Source organism: Apostichopus japonicus, chromosome 7 (genome assembly GCF_037975245.1).
Source record: "Apostichopus japonicus isolate 1M-3 chromosome 7, ASM3797524v1, whole genome shotgun sequence".
NCBI classification, from domain to species: domain Eukaryota; kingdom Metazoa; phylum Echinodermata; class Holothuroidea; order Aspidochirotida; family Stichopodidae; genus Apostichopus; species Apostichopus japonicus.
The window spans coordinates 22,892,773-22,920,305 of NC_092567.1; the positions used below are offsets into that span (position 1 = coordinate 22,892,773).

Below are 27,533 nucleotides of genomic sequence, written 5' to 3' on the forward strand. Positions count from 1 at the left end.
TTTCAAGTTTATGTTAAGTCTTGGAACTACAGTAGTTAGGTTTTACTTATTTTGTGACTTCTGTGAAAGGATGTCAGCATTTCTGTTACTGTTTTGACTTGACATGTTTTTTGTTGGTAAATGTTTCTTTTCTTATCATGAGAGGGAGGGGATGTACTTTTTAAGTTTTATGTATATTATTAATTTAATGCATACACAAAGGCATTTCAAAACCAAAATGCCAACTTCTAAGATAATATTTTGGGGAAGGAAGTTACGTTTGAACAGGATTTAGTGTAAAAACTGAATGTGACATATGTATTCTCACAACTTGCAAATTACACATTCATGAGCTACCTTATCCATGCTAAATAAAAAGCGGGTAAGATAATCCAGTCGCTGTTTTAGTTCTTTTTGCGTGGACGTGTTCAATGATGAGAAAACTCTTTACCTTCCCCCAGACTTGTAGCACAAGTAGTACCGGTGCTGTGGCCGAGTGGATAAAGGTGGTGGCATTTGAGGCAATGAGGCTTAGAAATTGAGAGGTTCGGGGTTTGATCTCCGGCAGGGTCATAGTAAGTTGGGTGTTCGTCCAAGAGGAATCTACAGTTTACCATCTGAAATGACTTTCTTAAACTGAAAAGATTCCAAATGTGAGTTAAAATGTTTAACTGGAAACCAACCGAAGTGTAAGTTGTAATCCATAAGCCCTTGTGGGCTTCTCCCACGTCCGTGGTCGCATAAGCGTGGTATAAATAACTGCCTGATGATTAACATATAAAAGCTCTAAGTTCCACTGGTGTAAGTATGAGTAGTACAAGGCTCCAAGGACGAGTACAAGGATATAATTTACGTAAGTCTATATACTTTTTTTAAGGAAAAGACGCCCAGGAAATATCCTGGGCACGAAACCAAACTACCAAACGACTGATCCGCTCTCAGCCCCAGTCCCCTTGCATTGGGACTGTGACTGTGTGATCATCGTTGGGTGTGCATCACCATTCCCCTCAAAAGAGAACTGATACTACACTTGATCTTAGCCAAAAAGCCGAGACTTCCAAAATGCTCGAGTAAGAGCACATCTTGTGAAGGCGAGTACAAATACGACTGACAAGTTTAAATACGAGTAACGGGACTCACTTGCTACAGCTCTAGCTGACACGAACCTATTGTAGTGCTATTTTGTTTTCTTGCAACATAGTTTCAAAAGATAGAATTATTAAAAATAACATTCAAACAATAGGATTTAATAAGATAAAACAATCAGCAGAAAAAAACTTTTTTTTACCATCTACATTGTATTCTACATCCCTTTAATAACTAAATATTTTGCATAATACATATAATGTATGGAGTTGAAGATAAACTTGAAAGTGCTACATACAAGAAAATATATTACGGTTTAGAAAGTACTTTTGTAATTTTTCATAAACAATCAAATAATTCTTTTCTGGTGGTAAATTATGAAAGCTGCTTTTGAGTCTTAAAATATACAATTTTTGGAGTTAAAAAAGAAATTGTTGATTTCCACTTGATGAGTACAAATTGCAAAACTTTATAAGAGTACAAAACTTATTACACCTATAACAAGTTACTATCAAGATAGCACAATGATTAATATAGTTTTCAATGTCTGCTGTTCTGCCGATGACTTTGTTTCATGTCACAGAGACAAAACACGCACTAGACAAGCTAGGGAAAGTAAACTTCCCTCTGTTACCAAAACATAAAGGTAAACCACAAGACACACAGCTCCGTTTGGTTAAATATACAAAGCATAATGGCAAATACACAAGATGATGTGAAAAAGAATATATGCAAAAAGTAGTTCAGCACCAATGAAACGTAAATGCATCACTGGTCAATATTCCCGTGGTGAGAGCTCTACATACTTCTAAACAAGAGCCCAAGGGCACTGTGGTTCCTTGCTTGGGGTATATGACAATACACATAATATTATCAAGCAAGATTGGGCTCAAATAGTCCAAGTAATTGTGGTCCTACATGTTCCCATAAAGTAACCAACACTATAGCCAACACTTTTGTGATCACAAAATGTGATCGGATTTTTGATCAAAAGGCACTTTTGAGATCTAAATATGGCATCGAAAATGTAAGAAATATAAGAGACCTACAAGCGTGTCAACAGATATGATAACATAGGTGACCTCAGATGACATGACCTTTAAGTTCAAAATGTTCCACCACCCCATTCACAACTTGTCCCAAAATATCAACCATGTCACACCTTGGCATTGAGATTTAATTGCATTAAATGTCTAAAAATTAACTTTGAACTTGTATACATAACTTCACACACAAAGGTCACCCGGAGGTCAACCAATTGACATTTTTGATCGGTGAGACCTAAATAGAGCATGACTGTAAAAATTCAAACATTTTTTCTTTGCCCATTTTCTCCCCCCAAAATACTACTTTTTTAACATTAGCTGACATTTGGTGACGTTGGATCACATGACCGCTAAGTTTGAAAATATTCCCCTATAACATTTGCAACTACTCCAAAAATATCAACCTTGTAACACCTTGGAACTGGGAGTTATTGCATTAAATGTCTGAAAATTATCTTTGACCTCATATAACTTCGCACAAAAAGGTCACACGGGGTCAACCTATTGACATTTATGATCAGAAGGTACCTTTGACATCTGAAAATAGCATCAAACCTGTAAAAATCCCCCAAAACGCGTAAAGGTCACCAGAGGTCAAATTGAGGTCAAGGGTCACCCAGATGCGGGTCGACAATTGGATTACATTGAAGCAACTCCCAGCCCTAACGGACATTTCGTTCTCAAGTTATCGCAAAAATACTAGTTTTTTTATCATTTTTTGACCTTTGTTGACCGATCACATTACCGTTATGTTTGGAAACAATCCCTTACCCCATTCACAACTACTCCCAAAATATCAACCATGTCGGACCCTGTCAATGGGAGTTATTGCTGTTTTTAATATATTGGTTTTTTGGCATCTAACTGACCTTTGCAGGCACCAAAAACAATAGGGATCTTCCTCTTACTATGGGCTATCCATCCACCAAGTTTGATTACGATACATCATTTCCTTATTGAGATATCGTGTACACAAGCCAAGCGTCACATACACACACACACACACACAAACACGCCAAGTTGAACGCATAGGTTCCTTGCTTTGCAAAAAGCAAGGAACCAAAAAGCAGAATATTAGCACTGACCAACTTTACTATAACGATTCTCATCAAGTTCAAGATAATTCTCGTTACTGTTTATTGATCCATGCCACTATACCATTTTATGTATTTATTTTTGTGCGAAAGAAATTTTTTTTCTTGGCAAGACTGATGAACCTGATGGAGACTGGACAGGGGTCATTAAATATTATAATGCATTGATAACTTAATAACAATAACATAGTTCCTTAGAGTTAAATAAATCCTGCCTATATTAAGTGCACCCTTTAATGGATTTGACAGTTGCGCTGTCCGTAGTGATTCAATTTTAATCACAGTGATGTATGAAACAATGGATAAAATCCCAGGTACAAGTATAACTCTGTACCATGCTCAACTCTGTGTTCAGATGTGCAGATCCCAAGTACCCTACACAATCCATTTAGCATGTGTGCTTCTTCAGCCAAACAATAAAGACACCTTAATATATCCTTGACAAAAAGGAACATTACCTATGGATATTTGTGAGGAGGGATATGAACGATTGGGTGATAAAATTTAAAAAAATGATAGTGTATTTAAAGAGCACCAAAATCTGTCAAAGTTGTTATAATATTGCCAAAGGACACAAGACTGTACAGCTGGTACCTTCTGCAGTCATTTCAGGGGGTAGGGTGTGCGAATGGTGTTGAACGAGAGATTTAAGAAAAGAACATCTTTGTGTTGACTTGGGTCCAATGTATAGCATAAAAATGTTTTCTTCAAATGGATAGTCAGGAGCGAAATTTACTTTTGACACATGGAAAAGGAACAGGTTCTATTGTAAAAATCCCATCTAAATTTGCAGCCAATTCCTACACTGGGTTCTTGAGATGTTGAAAATTGAAAATTGTCACAGTTTGTATCATAAGTGAAGTTGAGGCAAACAATTGTGATGTCATAGTTGCACAGTGACAGCAAAAAGTTTTGTTTTGACCTTGCATTGGACAGGGTTACAACTTTGCCTATGACGATGTGAAGTTAAAAATAAATCAATGATGGCTGTGTAAATAAATCCTACAGAGATACATCCCAATTTTCAAGTAAAATATTGTACTTTAAGTTTGAAGTAAAACATAAAACAATTTTGTTAGTGTGCTTGTAATCTATAAATGTTTGCTTCAAGTCTACTTCTGCTGCAAAATGTGTCAAATTCAAATGTTATCTGGAAAATAGTACATAGGAATTGATGGCAAATTTCAACAGGATGCTTACACTGTGTTCCTCTATCATGTGTCAGTTGTAACTTTTCTTCTGGAACTATCATATGAATTTTCATATGTATGTTAAGTGGATTCTTTCCAAATAGAAATTCACATTTTAAAGTTGGATACTAAATGCAGTTAAATCTCTCAAAAGTTACTCTTCAAATAAATATTTTGACGCTTCTCTTTCATTGTATTTTCCTCTTAGTGCAGAATACATGCCGATGTGTCGGAATATATTGGGCGATATTAGATACTGTCGTAGTCCTCGTTGAAGGCGATAATTTTCCAGGGCGAAATCGAGGGGATATTGACTGTTACAGTGTGTATGTTTGAGGAAGCCAATCACATAAGGAGCTTGTCCAGCAGGAAACAGCACTGCTGGAGTACAACACGACGTTCCCGGTCCAAGGCTGTAAAAATGTTTGGAATAACTCCTGAGATATGTGAAATATGGTCTTTCCAAGATCACCAAACAGGCAAAAACTAAAAGAAAACTAAAAGCAAATACTAAGTATAACCAGGAACCGTGGTAACCGCGGTTCTCTTCCACATCATTGCGTAACCTACACTGATATACAATATGAAGTGCGAGGGTGAACGAACCGGACACAAACAGAGAGAGAGCTACCCACTCTATAGCAAAGTACCAATTTCGCTCAAAGAATGACAAGTTGTCGGGAAAGTTGAGTTTCAACCACAACCATTCTTCGTCGTTCTCGACCAGTTCTCCTGCCTTTATGGTCGTCTCTAGTTTGGTCCGTAAGACGTGTTCTAATACTTGGTAGAAATCCAAGTGAGGGAGGGCATCGTCTTCGACTAAAATCACATACTTTGGCTGAAAGTCCAAGGCTTCTCTGAGACAGAACATGTAATCTAATTTCTCCTTCTCGTGTTTCGCTTCGAATATAAAAGAGCTCCTGATGTACTTTATTCTGTATGGAAATAACGTCGTCAAGGCTTGGAATTCCTTATGAGTCTTGTGATAGGGGTCTACGTTGCACATGAAGAGAGCCGTCTTCGGTATCGCATCGTTAGCAGTGAGGACTTCATGGAGTCTAGCCATCACCTGTGTCAGGTACATTGGCTTGTCTTTACCCCCCGATGAACCTCTTTTCGTTGTTATAACGCCGATGGCAAAACGAGGGCAGCACGTATCTTCATGCTGCTCGTATAAGGCTTTAGTTTTCGCTGGATCTAACGTCTGAATAAAGTTTTCTGCATTTTTAGTACGGATGGAGTTGTAATTCAGTGCATTTGAAAAGTCCCCGATTCTATTCCTATAGAGCTTACAGTAAGGCAAATTAGTACACACAAATGGTAAGAGTAGTAAGAGTACAAATGCATACACTGCAGTGACCACCACTAACGTCCTTCGAATATGCCACAGTCCTCTCAGAGAGTCACAAACCACCCAACCAAACCAACCTCTTACAGCACAACGAGGGGACATAGGCCTGCTGAAAATAACCTTGCTCATCTTCAGATGAATAAGCTACCACTGAATGGATATGTCCTCACTATAACCTGGGTTGATTTTTGGTGGGCTGCCACTGCATGGAGCATATCCTCAAATATTCTGGCTTTTATTGAACAGCCACTGCCCTGCATCATTCCTCTCAATAACCTGAGTTTGAAGAACAGAGAATGAAGAAAAATATAAATCCTCCTACATGTGAGTCACATATAGAACTGGAATCATACCATGGCTGTCATAAAAAAAATTAAAAAAAATCATTCTGATTGTTAATGTTTTGGAAGAATTTTGTGGGCAAGTTTCTTCAGAAAGCTAATTATTTGTAAAATTTTCCTTCCTTTCATCAGTTTAGAAGGAAAGTAGGAAAAGGATGGGTCTGATGGGATTATACCAAACAAACCTTAACCTTTAATTTCTCAAACCTTTGCACAGGCATATTAGCTTTGAGGTTGTGAGAACTGGATACAAATAAAGTGGTGATTTGGACGAAAATGCTATCGGTGATTAAAATCATGTCACCCTATTAAGATCTGACATTAAATTTGAGTAGCAATAGAGGCCACATAATTTAGTTTCCATCCAGTCTCAAATGAACACAGTCAAACCCTTATTTGTTATGCACTGTAAGTCCCAATATATACTGGAATAAATTAAGCTATTTTGGTACTGGACATAATCCTACTTTGCTTTCATTATTTCATAAATATGCCTGCATAAGTTACCAGTCACGTTACAGTAGTAAAGATTTGATAGAAAAGGAGATTCTTTCAAGCCTTTGTTTTACCTTCTGAAGCTTTTGGACGGAGGGGAGACGGATGACAGGTTTTGTCAACAAATGCGGGGTGTGGTATCTGCTTATACAGTGCTTAGACTAAATAATAGGTACTTTGGTAGTTTGGTATGATCTCACATTATACAGTTAATGCAAAGCACTTTGGCTTCTGACTGACATCCTCAGACCCGCTCCCAGTCTCCTCCCCCCTGTGCCCTCTCCCCGGTCCCCCATGAAAGAAAGGGTTTAACAAGTATCAGCACCAACCAGCGGCTGAGGTAGCTGGTTCCTTTGCACTTCAAGCCAAAAAATTTGTCTTTGATTGTAAGAGTTGCTACAAATGGGTGTTATAGCATATATATATATATATATATATATCTTTTAGTTTTACATATGGATGCATGTCTGAAGTACAAAAGCAAACAAACAATATTCATCAATATTTTACAATGACACACTACCAGCTTTGCAGTATGCCTAACGTTAGGAAACGATTGTTACTTATATTATTAGGCCTATGGCTACAGGTATTGCCATATTGGTTTTTAGTTTAAAACTGCTTGGGTACAGTAGTACAATTAATTGCTTCTTGGATGATGGAGTGAAGATGCTCATATTTATTACACTTCCTATTTCCCAGTATTTCATAATACACAAGCCCTTAATACTCTGAGCCTGCACACTAAATGTAATACATACTTCACTTGGGATAGTAAGGTCTTATAAGTTATATTGTTGTACCACAAGGCTGCATTACTTTATTATTTAAATGGTGTATAGCCTAGGTATTTAAATTGTCTGGCTCCATAGTACCTTGTGGACAATGGACATGTTCCGTCACACGAATAATCCACATAAGCACTCCCTAAGGTCCACCACACAAAATAATTTATTAGTACTAGTAGAGAGGACAAACTAAAACGAATGACAGCGAATGACCGAATGACAATTGACTCCACACAGGGTTAATTATCATTCGCAAATGACAGCGAATGACAGCGAATGACAATGAAGGACGGTGGTGAGAAGAGATAGAATGATTAACGGAGTGGAGTAAATGCGGTTATTGGTTTTCTTCGCAAAATGATTTGAGGAAAATCGCATGTTACGTGGTTGCAGGGTTTTTGTGTAATTTATGGATAGAAACCACAGGGAAAGTTTTTGTGTGAGGGAAGCTTCCTCCAGGGGGCGCCCCCCCCTGCCCCCTTCCCTACGCCACTGTTACAGAGTAGCTCCATAACTGGCGCAAATGTTCTCCTTTTCCAGTCCCTTTTGCCCCCCCCCCTTAAAAATTTTTTTTTTTTTTCATAGAAATGTCCAATATAAGGAATCTTCCTGAAATTTTGAGCCGTTTCAAGATGTATTGTTAGTTTCTAACAATTAATATCGGAAAAATGAAGTTAAATTTACTTTTTTAAATCAGACTTACAATTTCGCTTACTCTAGGTGCGTTGGTATCTTGTCCGTACTTTACTAGATCTGTAAGCCACGCACTTCGCGTCCACTCGGTTTGCGTGGCCACGAAGTCTGAACTGTGATATCCGGTTGAAGCAAATGTCTGTGCTGTCATTCACTGTCATTTGTGTTAGTCAACGCAATTTTTTAGTGTGCACAACATATTGTCATTCGTTATGTGTAACGCAATTGTCATTCGTTTCAGTAGCACCCTAATCGAGGGTGGTAATACCCAGTATCATTAGATAACATTTTTTATATATGTTGCTGCTAAGCAGTGGAATAAGTTATCAAACTTAAAGGAGTTTAAGAATGCAAACTCCTTAAATACATTTAAACATTTTATCCAGGACTTGAAACTTATTACTTATGCTCTTATCTTCATTTCATTTATTGTTCCATCTTGTATTTTATGCCATTGTCAGTTTTCTATGTATTTTCTTTTTCATTGTATTAAATTGTTATTTTTTACATTTGTATTCTATATTAGTTTTACTATTATTATATTATTTTTTTATTCTACTTTACGCTAAACCGAGTACACCCTTTAATGTTTAATAAATAAATTTAGGCTACATTGGTTTGTTGTGTACTCAGTTACATTTCTTCTTATACCTAGGCCTAGGCTACAGCAATTAAACTAAAGATACCTAGGCCTAACTTTGTTAGGCTAAAATGAAAATTCACAGAATCCTAATCAGATACTATATGATTTGTTGCATTATAATAAATTTGCAATTGCCGAGGATTGAAACGTACGGGAGTAAATGTTCTTCACGTCAGCCAGTCATAATGATTTATTACCCGAAAGTGACCCTTCCGTGAAACTCGGTACCACTTTGGAACGTTGCGTTAGTGTTATATGGATACTGACATATGTTATGTCTTTGGCATATGTCATATGCCAAAGAAATAAAAATAACGAATATGGGTGGCCAGAGAAGACAAATTCCATATTCAACGAGGAAACATGTGCAGGCCCGTAGACGAAGTAACCGATTTGAAGTGGGGGAGGGGAGGGGAGGGCACATCAACGCATGAAAATCGCCATCCTGGAGGAAATACCTCTCTTTGAGAAATTTTCGCTTTTCTCAGTGGGCTTCGATGCCAAATGATGCAATATTTCCCCTACATTTGTATTTCATTTTACGGTTTGTATACAACGTACCTCATCTTTGTTTTAGCTTCACCACCAACCCCGTGGCTGCGTACCTGAACATATGGATACATTAATTCCAATTTACAGTGCGAAAGGGTGAAGGAGAGGGAGAAATAGAATGGTGTTGTCAAGTCTCAACCAACTTCAGAGCTCAGTGTCATAATTAAAGGAGGGATTAATTCAAATATATTTTAGTTTTACAAATAACTTCATATATAGCACGATTCGTGGCACCACGATACTGTTGGCAAAGGTATCGAACCCAGCTAGAGGCCAATTATTTGAAAAATATATTCTAGAAATTATAACTGGTTTAGAATTATAAAACAAACTTCACAACGTTAATACACTTTTCCTATTGAAAGTTAAATACAAAGAGGCAGAAGTTGGTTTAAGACATCAGTATAGATACTACCTATTCCAACACACATAAGGCTGCACAAGTAAAAGACGAGCTCCCTGGCGGGGAATCGAACCCCGGTCTTCCGCGTGACAGGCGGAGATACTCACCACTATACTACCAAGGATATCTGATGTCACGTAATACTAGATATATAAATAACAGTCAGTTAGCTGCTACAGCTGCATAAATACAGCGTCATATGTTATACCGTAACTCGCTAAACGTTATTAGTACACAAAGCAAACAAACTAACTAAACCTGCATATGTAGTGTCCCAAACAGAAGGCCAAATTAATTTAGCCATGGCCTTTTACTAACTAAACAAGTTAATGGAGTGAACGAACCATTCTGACATAGAAATCTGTGATACCGAATACACGGTATTGATTATTTTGTCACAGCATCAAGCCAAGTTACAAATTATTTGAAAAATGATATTTTAGACCAGGGGTGGGCAACCTACGGCACGCGGGCCACATGCGGCCCGCCAGTGATTTTTGCGGCCCGTGAGATGTCTCAATTTCTTAAGAAAAAGAGAAAAAAAATCAATCTTTTTTACATCATCACAAAAAACGATCTAGCTGCTTTGAATTTATCGGCATTATTGATGCTGTCAAGTACACACACCTATTGCTTGAAAGGTTTGAAATCAACAGCAGGTCGTTGGTTAGGTGCGGCCCAGTCATGTTTTCACTCCTTATATCTGGCCCATTCATCCGAAAAGGTTGCCCACCCCTGTTTTAGACGGTACGTCTAGATCAGAGTTATGACAGAGACAGCAAATTGATACAATTTCCATAACGAAATATGTCGTCACACTGAAACTCTTGAAAAACTTACCAACACGCATGAAGAGATGTGCCAGCAAAAGAAGAGCTCCCTGGCGGGGAATCGAACCCCGGTCTTCCGCGTGACAGGCGGAGATACTCACCACTATACTACCAAGGATATCTGAAGACACACATGAGACTAGATAAAGTTATAACAGCCAGTTAGCTGCTACAGCTGCATAAATACAGCATCATGTTATACCGTAACTCGCTAAACATTATCAGTACAGTAAGCAAACTTACTAAACCTTCATACGTAATGTCCCGAACAGAAGGCCAAATTAATTTAGCCATGGCTTTTTACTAACAAAACAAGTCAATGGAGTGAACGAACCATCCTGACATAGGAATACCAACACGCATGAAGAGATGTGCCAGCAAAAGAAGAGCTCCCTGGCGGGGAATCGAACCCCGGTCTTCCGCGTGACAGGCGGAGATACTCACCACTATACTACCAAGGATATCTGAGTGACGGAAGCGAGTAATAATTAATAAACAAATCTCTAACTAATACTCTCCTAGTGTTTAGATCACAATTTTAATTGATATAGCAATTAACTTTATAGTATATATGTGTCATATTTGCTTAATTTTAGTTCGTCCATTACAATCACTCACCCCAGAGCACAAATTCAAGGAGAACATGTTATTAAATGTTAGTGCAGCCGGTGACTTGTGCATACGTCACTAGATATATAGTTTCATGCTAAATACTTGTTGTCCCAGATGCATGTTGGGCCTACCCATCAATCCTCAGGTAATTTTCCCAGAATTCTTCAAATATTGAGCCAAACTTGAATCTAGTCAATCAGACGATAAATACGTGTGTTGATCGTAAACTTAAGTCGTAATGAAAAATGCTTGTTCGATCAGCTCGTACTTTTACTTCACGGAAATGGGGTTGGTATTACTAACAAATTGGTCGCTTTTGATATGTTAGGCTCAACGTTTTGCGTAAGAACAAACAACGGAGCTTGTGGACTAGGCTTAGGCCGATGTTAATCTGCGATCATATGTATGGTGTTACAATAGTCTATAGTATTTAGTAATACAAGTACTAAGTAGAAATGCCTAAACATAACGTTACAAATGTGGCACAATTCAGGTTTGGCCAATAACTGAGTATCGCTGTACAGGTTATGCAAAGTTCTTACACAGGGAAGAATAAGAAAGTATCCAGTATGCCTAACTTGGTTACTAAATACTAACTTACAGTAGGATGGTGACTTCGAAGTTCGGCCACTTAAGACTTAAAACACCCCAGAACTAAATCTTCTGGTCTAAATCACCAGAAAATATACTTCATATGGTGGGAGAATTGTGTTTTAGTACGATACACGGCCAAACTTTCTTTCCTGCAAACTGTTTTCACGTTGTTTTCCAAGAAAATTCTTCGTGATTGTGGAACTGGTATTTCTTTGCTAGAGTATTGCGAAGTTCGGACACGCAACCTACAGTGTGGCGCTGGTAAAAATTGGTGGCGCTGTTGCTCTTTCAGTAATTATAACAGACTTCATAGATCTTTGTCATTTTATTGACAAATATGTAAGTAATTTCTTGCACACGTGTCATTTTGGAGAGAAAATAACTGTAGCTTCGTACTTTTTGGTGAAATTTGGCTCTTCCTGTAGGTTTTCATGGTGAAAATCGTGTATTTCTTAGGGTGCCCGAACTTCGCAGTATGGCGAACTTCGCAATACTGACTATACACAACATAGCCTTAAAGGCTTAAGTTAGGGCTAGCCTTTGCAAGTGTTACAAGTTAGAAATATGCAAAGAAGAATACCAGTGTTACACACTGGTTACTGAGTCTAAGGTATACTAAGTTAGGCTATTTCAATATTTGATAAGCTCCATTAACTTGAAAAATATAACACCAATTGTTAATACAAAATGTGATAAAGGTTATCCCATGTCGTGTGAAAAAACAGTTCTAGGTAGGGTTGGGCGATATATCGAAAATTATTATTATCGCGATAATTTTTTTTCAAGACGATATTTTTTGAGGATTGAACAAATGACGATAATTTCTTGTGAAAGAAATTTGAAATAAATGTGGAAAAAATGCGACTATCCTTTCTCCGTTTTATTTGAAAATGTTTGAAAAGCATTCCATGGTTAAGAGAGTTGAAAAGAGATAGGTTAATCAACTTCATTAACTGACTTTTGAGCTTCGTAAAAACCCGTCCTTTACAACATTAACTGTATAGAGAACAATACTCAGTAGAGAAATTACCAATTGTGTACGAAAGGTAAGTTGGTACACCTTTCAAATTTTACGAAAGATCGAGCAAAATACTTTCGAAAAATTCACGCGAAACTGGCATATCGTGCTGAATGCATCTAATGTCATGTAAAAAAGGCTCTAGTACACCCATTTATGATTAAACCATAAGACCACATCTGGTGTTAAGCGTGTGGAGAAGAAAGTATTTTCTAGAATTTCCTCAAAAAATGGAAAAAATAATATCCTACCATAGTTAAGTGTACAGTATATAGCCTAACCATTTTGTCTGTTACGGATCTCACGTAACAACAAAAACACTACTAATTTTTTTTTTGCGAAGTTGACGTTATCTACAAGGACATGGAAAAAATATTTAGCATTCAGTTAATCATGCCAAGGGGCCTAAAACATGGGAATGCAAGGTTTACTTTCATAAAGATGGCAATACTGTAGCTATTGGGGCCAATTGATATCGTGCTATGTCTGTATGGTATAGACCGTGCCTCGTATATTCAAGGGGAATAGATTGTTTTGTTCATGCGGAGGAGTTGGTTGACTTGAGGTGTGTTTTACTTACGGGGATGTTAACCTACTTTTCTTGAACGTCTAAGATAATATTTTGCATAACTTAACCGATCCTTTACTGACTGATGTAATTAATTCTAGAGTTGAGCCAAATAGTTTACTCCTTGAAAACTTTTTTGGAAACGTGCCAAAAATGTTAGCAAACAGGTGTTAGACGGGGGGGGGGGTTGTTTCAAGGTACCTGGGAAAATTCGCAGCACATGTAGCCAGCCTACCGTGATATTTAAGTTGTAAACTGATGTACGTATAGTGCACGCTGTTCATTGTTAGGCAGTCTAGAAACAGGGCTTTGCCGAACGTAGTTTGTTTCATAATATCGACAGTTTTGTAAGTTTGTAAGTAAACTTTTTAAATATTTTAAGACAGATTACATCTCTTTTCATTTTGTCACATAAGATAGCTACTCTAACTTGTCATTTTAAAAATTTCATCAGTTTCGTGACAATTTAAATTCAAAAAGTTGTCAGTATTTTGAATCCTCAACTGTGAATTTTTTATCGCCAGACGCGCAAAAATACTAAATTTTCCGGGGGCCTTCGCCCCTGGACCCCCACAAGGGGTTCCACCCCTTGACCTCACCAGGCCCTAAGGCGGGCCCCTGGACCCCAGTTGTTTTAAGTGTGTTCGCGAACACATTAAAAACAACAAGGAAAATTATCGTAATTATCGAAATATCACGATAATTTTTGAACTATTTATCATGACGTTAAAAAGCAAATATCGCCCAACCCTAGTTCTAGGTTACACCTTTACATGCGTATAGTGACCTGCCTATAAAGCCCAGCATTTTTTGTTATGCGATACTAGATAAGTTGCCTCTTCACATTGCCTAGACTACAAGATACATGTTGAATGTCTATGTTTAGGAGGAATAATTTGGATGCTCAGAAAGTACTGGTGGAATTTAAATTAGCAATTTGAGGACAACTTACAATGTTACTTAAGCATAAAGCCTATCCTAATAGGCCTATCTGAAATGTGGTACTAAGCTAAGGATAAAAACTTTTAAATATCCCTAGTCTTTGTTAAAGGCTAGTTGGTAGGGCTACTGATGTGTATGTAAAGAAAGTTTTCATTCAATACATTTATTGAATGAAGTACAACCCAGTATAAACTAGATGGTGATGGTTGTGGTATATATTGAAATATTTAGATCTGCAGTTGTAATCCTTCATTTTGTTTTCAGTTGGAAGCAGTTTAATTCTTTGTGGTTTGTGACAACAAGCCTCTCACATTTGGTGCCATGATGGAGGGAGTCATGGAGACTGATATGCAGACTAAATTAGATGCAATATCTAATGAGGATGGGAACATGGAAACCATGGCTACCTCTGATGAGGTTAGAACGGGCATCAAAATCCTTCAGCAATGCAAATCTGTGGTTGTGGAAGAACAGCCATGCCTTCTAGGAGATCAGACTACGGGTAGCCAGGTCGTGGATTTAGAGGGTGCTTTATCAGAGACGAAAGATGATGAGCATGTTGATTTAGAGCATAGGCCGACAGTTATCAGTCTGGTACTACAATCACCTGGAGATACTGTTGACAGTCAGTTACACATATCATCTACTCAGGTAAGTCCTCAGGGATAACATGTTTCAGGGTCACTTGGGAAAGTTGGGAAAAAGTGATAAATTTCACCCAGGTCTAAAATGCCAAGAAATTTCATAAAACTTGCCAAAGCTTGTTGGAATGTTGGAGATTAACATTTTTTAGGTTATATAGACAGTCATCTAGGGCCTCCCATGTTGACTTTATTCTGACTTGAAATATGCGGTAAATTCTATGTGATATTGGTACAGATCTGTGTAAGAACCAAGAAAGTTTGAAGAAGTCGGAGTAAGGACTAAGGAGTGTAAAAGATGATTATAACATCATAAACCTTTAAGTCAGATGGGATGTACTGGTTTTTTGTGAATATCATATATGGCATGGACAAGTTACTACCCATGCAAAATATTGTAGCTGTAAGTTTGTATTGTCAGATATTGATGCAGAAAACCTCTTTCTGAGGAAGGAGGAATCTATTAGGTTGCAGACATTATCTTAAAAGATTCATGACCAGGCCTCAAAATTCAGGCTATTAGGCACTTGCAGTTTTTCTGACAAATTGAATGTTGTTTTTGTATTAATTCAAGGAAAATGCAAAGACAGAAGTTGATTTTTAGCGAGTAGGTTTTAAATGCACTGACTTTTTTTATTATAAGTGGCTTAAATTCTAGGCCTTGTGGTCTTAGTTGTTCATATTACTGTTTGCTCTATCTACCTGCAAATATGTATGATGTTCATTCATGTAAATATTCTAAGACATGTGTGTCTTAAAGTTTTTCCAGCCCAGGGATTTATCTAGGGATTTAATGTTTGTCCCATAATTTGTGATAAATTTATAGGATGGTGGACCCTCCGTTGCGAATTCTGTGATGCCAGGATCAAGCTTAACAACAGAGGTTGGGAAAAGTGTGTTAGATGATGGTGAGACGCTAGAATCAGTCCAGTTTGTGGATGGTCCGCCCTCGGCTCTACTTCAATGTAAAGATGTAGATGATGGCACATTACCAGAAGGACAAGCCATTCAGCTTGACGACGGAACAACGGCCTATATTCACCAGGTCTCCGCAGATAAATGTGAGAGATATTTCAACATCCTACACTAAGGCAGGGAGTAAACAAAACAGCTGTGCAAACATGAAACACTCAATTGTTTCCTCTTGGCAGGGTTGGTTTTGGAAGTGTTGGAAGAAGGTGTTAGGTGCAAAATGACCACTTATCAGCAACATTGGTACACTCTGAGGTATCTATAGGCTACAAATAGGGTCAATAATTAGGATTACATGCAAGGTGCTAATAACTCTACTTTATATTGTATATGTCAGCTTGAAACGTGGTGTACACCCTCACCTCCCCCCCCCCCCCCCTTTCCTCCCAATCCATGCTTGCTATTAACAGTAGTGGTTAACAGTGGTTAACATTTCAATGATTTATTAAAGTAAATGAGAATAAGATAAATTAACTGAAAGGATGAAAGTAATGTAGGAATGGAAATACGGAAAGTGCAGAATAAGGTTAAATTATCGGCTATCTGAAAATAACCTCTCGACATCAGAATTTGGGAGTTGCAACTTCAGAGTAGACAGCATGAACAACAAAGAAAAAAAAAATTATATATATATATATATTTTAATCACCTGGTTTTTTGTGAAATTCATACTTTGTTTCAGTTATTGATTCAAGGAATTTCTTGCTTTGTCAAATTTTAATACCAGTTTCTGCTATCGAAGATGGCCAGGCAGTTCAACTAGAGGATGGATCAACTGCTTACATACTCAGAGCTTCCCTCAAAGGTATGTAAAACTACAGGAAATTTTTGACCAAAGATGTGTTGAAAGTTTCATGAAAAGAATTTCTGTTTTGAAACATATAACCATTTAGCTCAAATTATTAAGCATCTAACATCTGAACCATAGATTTACTTGACTAAAGAATTTGGTTCTTCAATTTAGCAAACTAATAGAAGATTCAAATTTTAGCTGCAACTTGCAAGATTAATGTGGAGGTTGTTGAATTGCCTGACTTTGATAGATCAATTAAGCTAAGGAAAAAGTGAAGAAAGAAAAAAAAGCACAATGTTTAGAAATATTTTTCTATTTCAAGGTGAGAGTTCCAATTTACAGGCTGTTCAACTAGAAGATGGTACAACTGCACTGCTACAGACCACAAATTTTGAGAGCAATCCAGGTAATTTTTTCTTTCTTTTGTAAGCTGCAGATAGGTCAGAGATCTGTGTAAATTTATTATTGTGTCTGGCAAACGGTTAAAGACTCAATGAACTTAATAAGAAATTAATAAAAAAGAAGTTGTTCATAAACATGAAACCTTGTTTTCAGAGTTTTTGGGACTTTCTGCCAAATGATTTTTCAGATACAATGGGCAAGTTAAGGATAGACAGAAAGGAACTATACAAGTTATTGTTGCAAAGTTGTTTTAAAGTCATCACAGATTAGAAATGCAACTTACTTTGCCTTGATTGGCTGAGAGCTTAATTGGATGGAACTATTTTTTTTGGAAAGGCTGAAAAACACATGCAGAGTTTTAGAGCATGATGTAGAAATGATGATGCAAGTTTCATAGTTAAATGTGCATTATTTGTATTAAATAATATAATAATAAATAATAATATTATTTAATAATAATTAATAATAAGAATATAATGTTGAAATATGTCTGACTTTGGTTGCTACTGATAATTGTCATTACTGCTTTTAATGCAGTAGGGTGTTGGCAACAAAAGGAACACATTGTACTTTATTTTATTTTTGAATTTTTTATTTCAGATGAGAATGATCCAAACAGCTTAAGTGTACTGGATCCATTTTCTGAGGTGAGACACTTTGAAACTACAAAAGATCTCATCAATTTTTGTGATAAGACATTCTTTGGACAATGTTGGCCACCAGTAGATTTTGTCAAATGGACTGTTGGGGGGGGGGGGGGGTAGGAGGAGGTCAATAATAATGGCCAGTCAGAAGTTCCTGCTCAAAGATCATGCTAGGATCGAAATGTCATGTCCACTATTAAACTTTTACATGTTTACCTACACAGGCTTTTTGCTATCAGTTTCTTCTCACTTTTAGTAACAGTTTGTGTTAGCTTTGGTGAGTTTACAAGGACATCTATCAGTAATTGTGGTGTTACTCACAGCATTGTTGATTACTTCATTGTAGGGCTCTGATCACCAACCAGCTACAATTGAAGTTTCAGCTTCTTCGTCCTTGTCATCCACGTCTGGTGCGCCTCTCAGATTGAAAACACACGAAGCAAGCACTTTAGCTATCAAGGTACTGAAGCTTCTCCCACATTAGACATTCTTCATTTTGGTTTTGAGCATGGACACTTGTTTAACAACAGAGTGCTGCTACCATGGTTATTGTGAGATACCATGTTAATATGTCTTGAAACCCCCAGTGAGAGTAGAGGTCTAGTTGCCTGGTTAATATACAAGTTTGTCCATAGTCTGTTGCTAAATGTTAAATGAATCATGTGAACAGCCAGAAGAATATCAACATGACGACCACTGGTGATAATAGCATAACATTATGAGATGATAATATCAAAGTATGAGATGATAGTATCAAAGTGTGAGATGATAGTATCAGAGTATGAGATAGTATCAAAGTCTGAGATCACAAGTCTGAGATGATAGTATCAAAGTCTGAGATGATAGTATCAAAGTATGAGATGATAGTATCAAAGTATGAGATGACAGTACCAAAGTATGAGATGATAGTATCAAAGTATAAGATGATAGTATCAAAATATGAGATGATAGTATAAAAGTATGAGATGATAGAATAAAAGTATGAGATGATAGTATCAATGTATATGATGATAGTATCAAAGTATGAGATGAGGGTATAAAAGTACATGATGTTAGTTTATAAGTACATTATAATGTAAAAGTACATGATTAATGATAACAAAAAAATTGAGGGTGCTTAACACTTTCTCTTGAAAGATGTATGATGATTCAGCAAGACAAGACTTCGCTATGTGATTTTCGAAATTAAATGTATCCAACCGTTTTAAATGTTTTCCAAAAGCATCATGAATTTTTGTCTTTACCTTCTATTCTTTCAGAGGTAGGCTTTTAATAGCTGAATATATAATAACCTTCAACATAACAAATAACAGCACATATTGTTTCATCTCTGCCAAGGGTATTATCCCATTTCATGAAGTTTTACTATTTTCTTTCTCTCCTCCACGCAGGCTGTTGCAGCAAACACTGATGTGTTTGGCAAGGCATTTCGATGCACATATACAGGGTGTGGTAGGTTCTACACCTCGGCCCACCATCTCAAGGTAAACTTATAAATTATACAATTTAATGGAAGTAGCATTTATTTTAATCTATTTTAAGATTTTTATATCGATTGGTTAAACAAGTTAAGACAGTTTGTTGCATTATCTTGTAATGCATTTGAGACAATTCTGTGTTACCCTTAGTCTGTGTTTCTCTTCAAAAGCTATCAACCTTTTTTAGCATTTGTCCAAAAAAATTATTTAAAGTAACTCTAGATTTGGGTTTTGAGTTAGGATTCATACTCAGTTAATTGTTGGTTCACAAATGTGCAGTATTTTAAGCTAAACAGCAATAATACAATATTGGTTGAATGTAGTAATATTTTGCTTTTGTAAATATGTTTTATCTCTTTTGTATCCCTAACTCAAGTTTCTGACAGTCCTTCACTGCTTTGAAAAAGCAATAAATTTTCTATGGCACTTTTGAATGCCTTTAAATTATGATTCATACCAAAGTTAATTTAAGATACACAGACAGTTATTTTCGTAGGTCCACAAAGTTTGTGAACAAATTTCAACTAAATTAGACTTAAGGATGCTATTACAGAGAAAGACATGAATTGTACCATTTTCCAAAATTCTAGTTTTCTGCTTTTATAAAGCACTTATTGTTACTTTAACACATTGATACTTAAAAATAGTGATGATAATTTTATGATTAGAACACTGTTACAATGATAACTTGTTTAAATTACAATAAAATTACTAATGTAAACTTTCAATTTAATCTACCATGGTGCTTACAGGTTCATGTGCGATCTCATACTGGAGAAAAACCGTACAGATGCACTCACTGCGAAAAGGCATTTGCGACGAGTTATGGCCTGAAGAGTCACACAAGAGTTCATACCGGGGAGAAGCCGTATAAATGTCCCTTTGCTAACTGTGCAAAGGCATTTAAGACTTCAGGGGATCTTCAGAAGCACATAAGGACACACACTGGTGAGTTTGTGGTAGTTGTTCTGGTTGTGTACTGTACTGTGCAAACACATAAGGACACACACAGGTGAGTTTGTGGTAGCTGTTCTGGTTGTGTACTGTACTGTGCAAACACGTAAGGACACACACAGGTTAGTTTGTGGTAACTGTTCTGGTTGTGTATCATACTGTGCAAAACATAAGGACACATACAGGTTAGTTTGTGGTAGCTGTTCTGGTTGTGTATCGTACTGTGCTAAAACATACTGACACACACAGGTGAGTTTGTGGTAACTGTTCACTGAACTGTGCAAGAACATAAGGACACACACAGGTGAGTTTGTGGTAACAGTTCTGGTTGTGTACTGTACTGTGCAAGACCATAAAGACACACACAGGTGAGTTTGTGGTAACAGTTCTGGTTGTGTATCGTACTGTGCAAAACATAAGGACACATACAGGTTAGTTTGTGGTAGCTGTTCTGGTTGTGTATCGTACTGTGCTAAAACATACTGACACACACAGGTGAGTTTGTGGTAACTGTTCACTGAACTGTGCAAGAACATAAGGACACACACAGGTGAGTTTGTGGTAACAGTTCTGGTTGAGTACCGTACTGTGCAAACACATAAGGACACACACAGGTGGATTTGTGGTCACTGTTCTGGTTGAGTACCGTACTGTGCAAACACATAAGGACACACACAGGTGGATTTGTGATAACTGTTTTGGTTTTGTACTTTATTAAGATAGTCGCAAACTGTGCATTTGTGCTAGCAGTTATGGGTTGTTATATATTTGTGTAAGAACATTCATGATTTTAGGTACAAATAAAGACAAAAGTCATTGAGATTTGAATAACATTGTTGTGTTTGTATTTTATGTGCAAAGACCTAAGATTTTAGGTGAAAATTTAGAACATGTAAGGACACACATGGCTGTGTTTAATTTAGTGCTTTATTATTCTTAGTGTGTTCCCTTTGTTGTTATTATTAGAACAGTGCACATTACCAGAGCTAATAGGGAAGATGGTATCCTATACTTGTTAATAATTTAGTTTACATACCCTTATAGTGCACAGTTTTCATTGGATACTTTCTCAGACAAGGATTTATAGATGATGATTTGAATGAATATTTTGTCTCTCAAGCTTCCTAATATTACCCCTACTGTTCTTTTTTTTGTATCAGGTGAAAGACCTTTCAAATGTCCCTTTGAAGGATGTGATAAACGCTTCACAACATCAAACATCCGCAAGGTACACATACGGACGCACACTGGTGAACGGCCTTATGTCTGCCAGGAACCAAATTGCGACAGAGCTTTTTCAAGTGCAACAAACTTTAAAAACCATATGAGAATACATTCAGGTAAATGGAAGGTAAAACCTAAAACATTCAGGTATGTGAAAGGTAAAACCTAAAACATTCAGGTATGTGAAAGGTAAAACCTAAAACATTCAGGTATGTGAAAGGTAAAACCTAAAACATTCAGGTATGTGAAAGGTAAAACCTAAAACATTCAGGTATGTGAAAGGTAAAACCTAAAACATTCAGGTATGTGAAAGGTAAAACCTAATACATTCAGGTATGTGAAAGGTAAAACCTAAAACATTCAGGTAAATGGAAAGGTAAAACCTAATACATTCAGGTATGTGAAAGGTCAAACCTAAAACATTCAGGTAAATGGAAAGGTAAAACCTAATACATTCAGGTATGTGAAAGGTCAAACCTAAAACATTCAGGTAAATGGAAAGGTAAAACCCATACTATGTCTGTGAAATTGTGATAGGGATCTTTATAGGACAAGAAACTCCAAGAAGTAATGTTCTATTTCACTTACTTTTGCCCAGCCAGTGCTCCATATTCAAAATAACATGGATTGTTCCAGAGGTGCTCATTTCTTACATATTAAGTAAATTTTGTTTTACAAAAAAAAAAATTTTCAATAGCTAAATTTGCTTGAATTCTGTTACATCCAGAAGTAAATATCACCAGTATTTTACTATAATGTCCACAGGTGAGAAACCATATGTCTGCACAGTCTCAGGCTGTGGTAAGCGATTCACTGAATATTCAAGCCTCTACAAGCATCATGTGGTACACACGTACAGCAAGCCGTACACGTGTATGGTGTGCGGTAAAAACTACCGGCAAATATCAACGCTATCGTTGCACAGAAGAACAGCCCACGGTATCATTGATGAAATTCCACCATCTCAAGGTGAGTGGTCTTGTTTCAACCTCTCGGTGGAGTTCATCCAAAACTGATGGCTGCCTAAGTAACTTGTATGATGTGTTCGACTACAGTCACAAAATGTAACAAATCGTAGGACATTTCAGGGATGCTGTTGCTATGGAAACTTTACCCTCTTCCTTTTTTGTTACTATGGTGAAATTTTTTAATCAGCAGGTTGTTTTAGGATTTTATCCCAACCAGCAGTTATTTTAAGATCACGTTTCTTTTTATGCCAGATTTATGTAGAATTTGCCTACTTCTTTTCAAACACTTGGTCAGAAGGGTGTTACTGTTATGAATTAGTTATCATAGTAACAAATCTACTTATCCTATTTGTGGTAGAAGCTGTAGTAAAATACATGCGGTTGCTTTAGTGTAACATGGACATATAATACATACATATATGATTATTGATAAGTTAATTGTTATTTTAATCCCAGCATGCATCACTGCATCTGTAATCCTGGAATGTGAGAATAAATCAGTGATTCATAAAGTACAGACATATTGCTGCCTACCCACATTCTCTGTGTTAAGTCTTTGTCACCATTGGTATCCCTTACAGCATATTTATACACAAATACACTTTAGATTTAGTAAAAAAAAATAAAAATAAAAAATAAAAAGTCCATATTTATGTCTATTTTTTGTTTCATTCTCTTCATTTTTTCAGTCACTATATCTCCAGCTGCCGGTAGGTCGTTGGTCGGAGAAGCCTCCAAGGGAGAAGTAGAACTACAGATCACACAGCCAGAGTCTAACACAATACTGATCTCACAGACCACCTCGACACAACCCCTAACGACATCAGCAGCCAAGAAAACATTTACTACGGTCATGTCTGACGGGACATACCAGGTAAATAAAATACACTTGTAATTCATAGGTAGCATAAGCATACTATGCATTAGTCTGCCATCTGTAGTCTGGGTTCGGCTCCATACTGCCATTGTTTTCTGGGTTTTTCGGATAAATTGCAAACTTGAAAAGTTGTTAATGAAAAATCATAAACTGATCCTAGTTTCACCAACCTTCAATCTGTGTTTATTTGTAAGAGATATTCGATAACTCTTGTTGCATTTATCAGTTGTAAGCATTAGTTAATATACAGATTGTCTGAATTCATGTTACAACACATGTTGTTGATTTATCCTTGAAATCTGAAATATTTGCTTAGCTTTTAATATTGGCTACATTTAGAACTTCATCAAAATGCAACTTTTTGGTAGGATATCACTTTATTTGAAATAAGTGAGTTAAATATGATAAAGAAAAACAAAACATTCAGCTGGATTGTTGTGATGGCATTATTCACTCAGCTGTGGCCAGATGCATTAATTTACAAAATACCACCAAATTTTGACAAATTCATAACTTGGCGATACAAAATGCTATGAGGATGTGGTTTTGACCTTACCATGCAGAAAATTACCAACCTCTTTTTGAAGCAATCAACTCCAGCGACAGGAATATCCAATTTTTGCTTGAAATAAGTAAAATAATAGTGTCCATCTATATGTTTAAGAACTCAAGTCAAGTTAAGATTTTACATCATTTTCATCTCTCAATGAGGATAATGAACTCTCTCTGTTTTTTTTTCTCAGTCAACACCACAGACCATGCTTCTCAGTAATACAGTTAGTACAAGTGCCTCATCAACAAACTCAGTCTCCAGTAGCCAGTCAATGGCCATGGTCTCCACATTGGACCCTGAAACAGCATTCGGTACCGTGAAGACGACCAACCTTGACGACGGAAGTGACGAACTTAGGACTACAGCTGTCTTGAATCAAACGGTGAGTAAGAAACATCTGCCGAATGTCAGTGTTGGTGTGGCTGTGTCTGTGTGTGGTTTTGTGTTCCCTTAATGGTTTCATTTACCCTCAACATTTACTTTTTTTTCTGTTAACATTTTTGCACTGCAGATTTTACATTCATGTATGGTTAAACAAAAGTGTGAAAATAATATCCTTCTTTGTAAGAGAAACTCTTTGCAATTGAACTTGCATAAAACTGTTAATGTGCAATGTCAGATAAATTAATGCCTATCATCATTGTTGCCTATGACTTGCTTCATCCCCTGCCCCATATCCAATGCCCCTCCCCTTCCCCACCGTCATTCTCCTACATTCAACAACCTGATTTGGGGTTTACTTTAATATTCTTATACATCTGTGTATATGGCTCTGATGTTCCTTCTACATTGCCCTTCAAACCTGTTGTCTTATGGGAGATGAGAAGTGGGCACTTTTGTGCAACTTTTTCAGTTTATCTGCAATTTTACCAAACTTTAACACATATTGCTCAATATGTAATTGAAATTTTTTAATCAAAAAGTGAGGATTAGTTAACAAGTGATAAATGATAAAGTTTAATCAGTTCTTTGAATTTTGTCACCTGTAAATTAGTATAAATCACATGTGCAAAGTAAATTATTAATAAAATATCTGCAAATAAATTTAAAAAGTTGCTTTGGTGTCTTGGTTAGGGATTTGTTGCAGAATATCAGTTAATTGAATAATAATGCAACTAAAAGACACATGGCGCTTGCTGCTGCTTTCCTGAATGAGTTAACGTTCTTGTTTGTTCATGTTCTTTTTCTTGTTAATTTAAGGACCTACAACAAGTCCTGGTTTCGTCGCCCATGACGATAGAGGGCGCTACTGACGGTAACAAGACAGTATTCACCAACCATGATACCCACACTGACATGAGCTGATTCAAGTTGGAGAGTGAATCCTACTTAAAATCATCACCAAGTTCTGGTATCAACTCTCAGGATGATAGAGGGTGGCACCTTTGATTTCACCAAAAGAGGAGCCCGTAGTTGAATTCAGTTTATGCAGGATAATCGGTGCATCAGTTGCAGTTTTTATACCTAACGGTAGACATCAGCGGGTAGAGCATCTTCGTAAGGAATGAAGAATTATTTCAAAAGGATTATGTCTGAAAGATATTCCTGATGTCAAGTAGACAAGTAGAAAATGGTGCCACTACCAGGTGAGGAATATGATCCACAACCACCAAAGCCAACAAAACTTGAACCATTTTTGCATGATGGTGACATCAAAATGAATTTCTTACAATTCAACTCTCTTTTCCTTACCACCCCCTCCCTCATGTATTCTTCAGTAAGAACAATCTAGGCTGTGCAGCCAGCTAAAACATGGCTTGCATTAGGTAGTACTTCAGCGATCTGGAAAAAGGAGATTTCCAAACCTGTAAATGTTAATCTTTTTTGCTTCCTGGAGAAGCTATGACCGCTAAGTCTAATAGCTGTTAGGTAGAAAGTACTCAAGACATGTCGTATCAGTGTTGTATGTCAGTTCTATTTAAAGACAACTTGCAAGTTCAAAAAAATGAAAGATGACAAGAATTTATGACACCAAGAACTCTGTTTGAAGACACCAGGAAAGAGAAAATGAAGGTCATGGCTAGTTTTGTACATCTATCGATCAGTATTCATAGCCACAGTCAATCGTCAAAATTTTTCGCTTGCAAATATCCTTTTGAAATTTCCGTTTACGTGAAGGAAATATTGCTTTCGTTCATAGAAATTGTATTTTCATTTGGTTGTAACTGTTTGGTAACTGTGATGATAGGATGGCCAGTCCAAGGAAGTCACTGCTACGCAAGCTGTAACTCGCAACCGTTGTTCAGCAAGAAAGATTTGAACCATCCAAGGTGATTTCATCATTATACCAAACAGAAGATGTCATGTTTTAATTTTTTTGGTGATTTTCCATTCCACATTTCTCGGAAAAGCCTTCGAGTAAGTGTGATTGTACCATTGTGTAACGATGGATTTAAAGAGATAATGCATAACCAATGTTGTATGGGTGTTGAGCAACACATTTTGATCAAATCAAATCGTTTTGCATTGAGACAATAGTAAACAACATGAAAATTTAAATATATATATTTATTATTATGAACCTACTTCAAGATTTCTGAAGCAAATTCGTCAACTGAAATTCATTTTGGACCTTAATTACCTAGTCTAGTTGGTTACCAAGCAGTAGCAAACTTTTAGTTAGAAATTCAAAGTCTTTATGTTTGCCAGAGGCTTAAAAATTATTTCAATTAGTTCATCTTTGGAAGTCTTTCTAATTTCATCTTTTGTAAAAATGGCTGGTACATATTATATTAATTTCTATATTGATTGACTTCCAGAAATGTGACAAATGTTGAAAAGTTACATATTTGGAGTCAGCTGGATTGGAACAATTTCTTAACTTTACTACCACTCTACACTTTCCTCTTTCATACTCCAAGGTAATTATAATGACAATACAAACAGTTGTTCCAAAACAATAGAAACAGGAGAAACTTCTCCACATAAAGTTTCTTGAAAAGCGTGACATGAAAGGACTGTATGTTATGAAAATCATCCCAACTGGGTGGGTGGAAATTGAAACATCATGAATATTCAAATTGTTCCGAGATGTAAATTAATTAATTAGCATAGTTAAGCTGTTGCATAAATGTAGACAACTTTCTATCAGCCTTGAGTCAGCACTTAGCACCTGATGATGATTTAATCATTGAACATTAATTTGGTTTGTCCCTACAAAGAAGTTGCCATTTTGACTAAAACTTTGCTGGAAAAGTTAGCAGACAGTTTTTGGTGTTATCGTTATTTTCTGTTAATGGATATTTCGAAGAACAATTATGCATTCCATTAAAAAGGCACACAACTTCATGAAGTTAAAATTGCTGAAACAGTTGTGTCTGATACTAAACAAAAACTTATAAGTCTCCATATCAAGTTCTAATGTTAGCCTATGAGGATGGCTGAAACTTTATAGCGTATAAAATAAACTCCCTTGTGTGAATGTATGCTTCATATAGCAGTAGTGGATGACAAGGCCTTCAGTGCTAAATATCGATTTTGTGCTTTTACCAGAATTCAGCATGTTGACTTTCAAATTTTTTGGTGAAAAAAACAATGTACTAGAGAAATGCTTGAAAATGTCACCTATTTTAACAGGCTTAACTCTCAACAACTCCAGGAAGCTGGATCACAGTTGGGGGGGGGGATCTGTGATGTCATCAGGCAAATGCTCTTCAAAAGCTTTTCCTTCTAAGGCTATTATAATCATCTTGTTGGTGTATCCTTGAAACCTGATACACATGGAATGTTTGCTTAACTGTCAAAGTTCTCTGTACTTAGAATTTTCTAAATGTATATCTGTTTTGTAGAAATATTCTTTTCC

General features: G+C 36.6%; 2 protein-coding genes and 3 non-coding genes across 8 annotated transcripts; 1 reads left to right on the plus strand and 4 right to left on the minus strand.

Moving 5' to 3' along the window:
* Positions 1-1,238: 1,238 nt before the first annotated feature.
* LOC139969782 (post-GPI attachment to proteins factor 4-like) lies at positions 1,239-9,011 on the minus strand. The gene is made up of 2 exons (XM_071975044.1): positions 8,859-9,011; positions 1,239-6,022 (listed from the first exon to the last, which is right to left on the minus strand). Exon 2 carries the CDS (start codon positions 5,873-5,875, stop codon positions 4,550-4,552), a length of 1,326 nt encoding a protein of 441 aa, XP_071831145.1. The 5' UTR covers positions 5,876-6,022; positions 8,859-9,011; the 3' UTR covers positions 1,239-4,549.
* A 702-nt stretch (positions 9,012-9,713) lies between these two features.
* On the minus strand, positions 9,714-9,785 carry Trnad-guc (transfer RNA aspartic acid (anticodon GUC)). The gene has a single exon. It is a non-coding gene; the product is annotated as a tRNA-Asp (tRNA).
* A 752-nt stretch (positions 9,786-10,537) lies between these two features.
* On the minus strand, positions 10,538-10,609 carry Trnad-guc (transfer RNA aspartic acid (anticodon GUC)). Its single transcript has one exon. It is a non-coding gene; the product is annotated as a tRNA-Asp (tRNA).
* Positions 10,610-10,831: 222 nt separating this feature from the next.
* LOC139969784 (uncharacterized) lies at positions 10,832-27,005 on the plus strand. 4 transcript variants are annotated; one of them, XM_071975048.1, is made up of 14 exons: positions 10,832-10,972; positions 14,490-14,876; positions 15,693-15,927; positions 16,566-16,643; positions 16,954-17,037; positions 17,634-17,680; positions 18,024-18,137; positions 19,069-19,161; positions 19,908-20,103; positions 21,270-21,449; positions 22,099-22,302; positions 22,991-23,175; positions 23,922-24,113; positions 24,932-27,005. In XM_071975048.1, exons 2-14 carry the CDS (start codon positions 14,547-14,549, stop codon positions 25,034-25,036), a joined length of 2,043 nt encoding a protein of 680 aa, XP_071831149.1. In that variant the 5' UTR covers positions 10,832-10,972; positions 14,490-14,546; the 3' UTR covers positions 25,037-27,005. The 4 variants fall into 4 exon arrangements, with proteins under 4 accessions (XP_071831149.1, XP_071831147.1, XP_071831150.1 ...); XM_071975046.1 differs by lacking the exon at positions 10,832-10,972 and adding an exon at positions 11,092-11,248; XM_071975049.1 differs by lacking the exon at positions 10,832-10,972 and adding an exon at positions 11,092-11,248 and having other exon boundaries at positions 23,006-23,175.
* On the minus strand, positions 10,881-10,952 carry Trnad-guc (transfer RNA aspartic acid (anticodon GUC)). The gene has a single exon. It is a non-coding gene; the product is annotated as a tRNA-Asp (tRNA).
* Positions 27,006-27,533: the final 528 nt, after the last annotated feature.

Bases quoted from the DNA above. Each gene is read 5' to 3' on its own strand.
- LOC139969784 (XM_071975048.1), top strand. From the start codon at position 14,547: ATGATGGAGGGAGTCATGGAGACTGATATGCAGACTAAATTAGATGCA. The intron at 16,644-16,953 runs GTATGTAAAACT...TTCTATTTCAAG, and splicing joins ACTCAGAGCTTCCCTCAAAG to GTGAGAGTTCCAATTTACAG. The intron at 17,038-17,633 runs GTAATTTTTTCT...TTTTTATTTCAG, and splicing joins AAATTTTGAGAGCAATCCAG to ATGAGAATGATCCAAACAGC.
- LOC139969782 (XM_071975044.1), bottom strand. From the start codon at position 5,875: ATGAGCAAGGTTATTTTCAGCAGGCCTATGTCCCCTCGTTGTGCTGTA.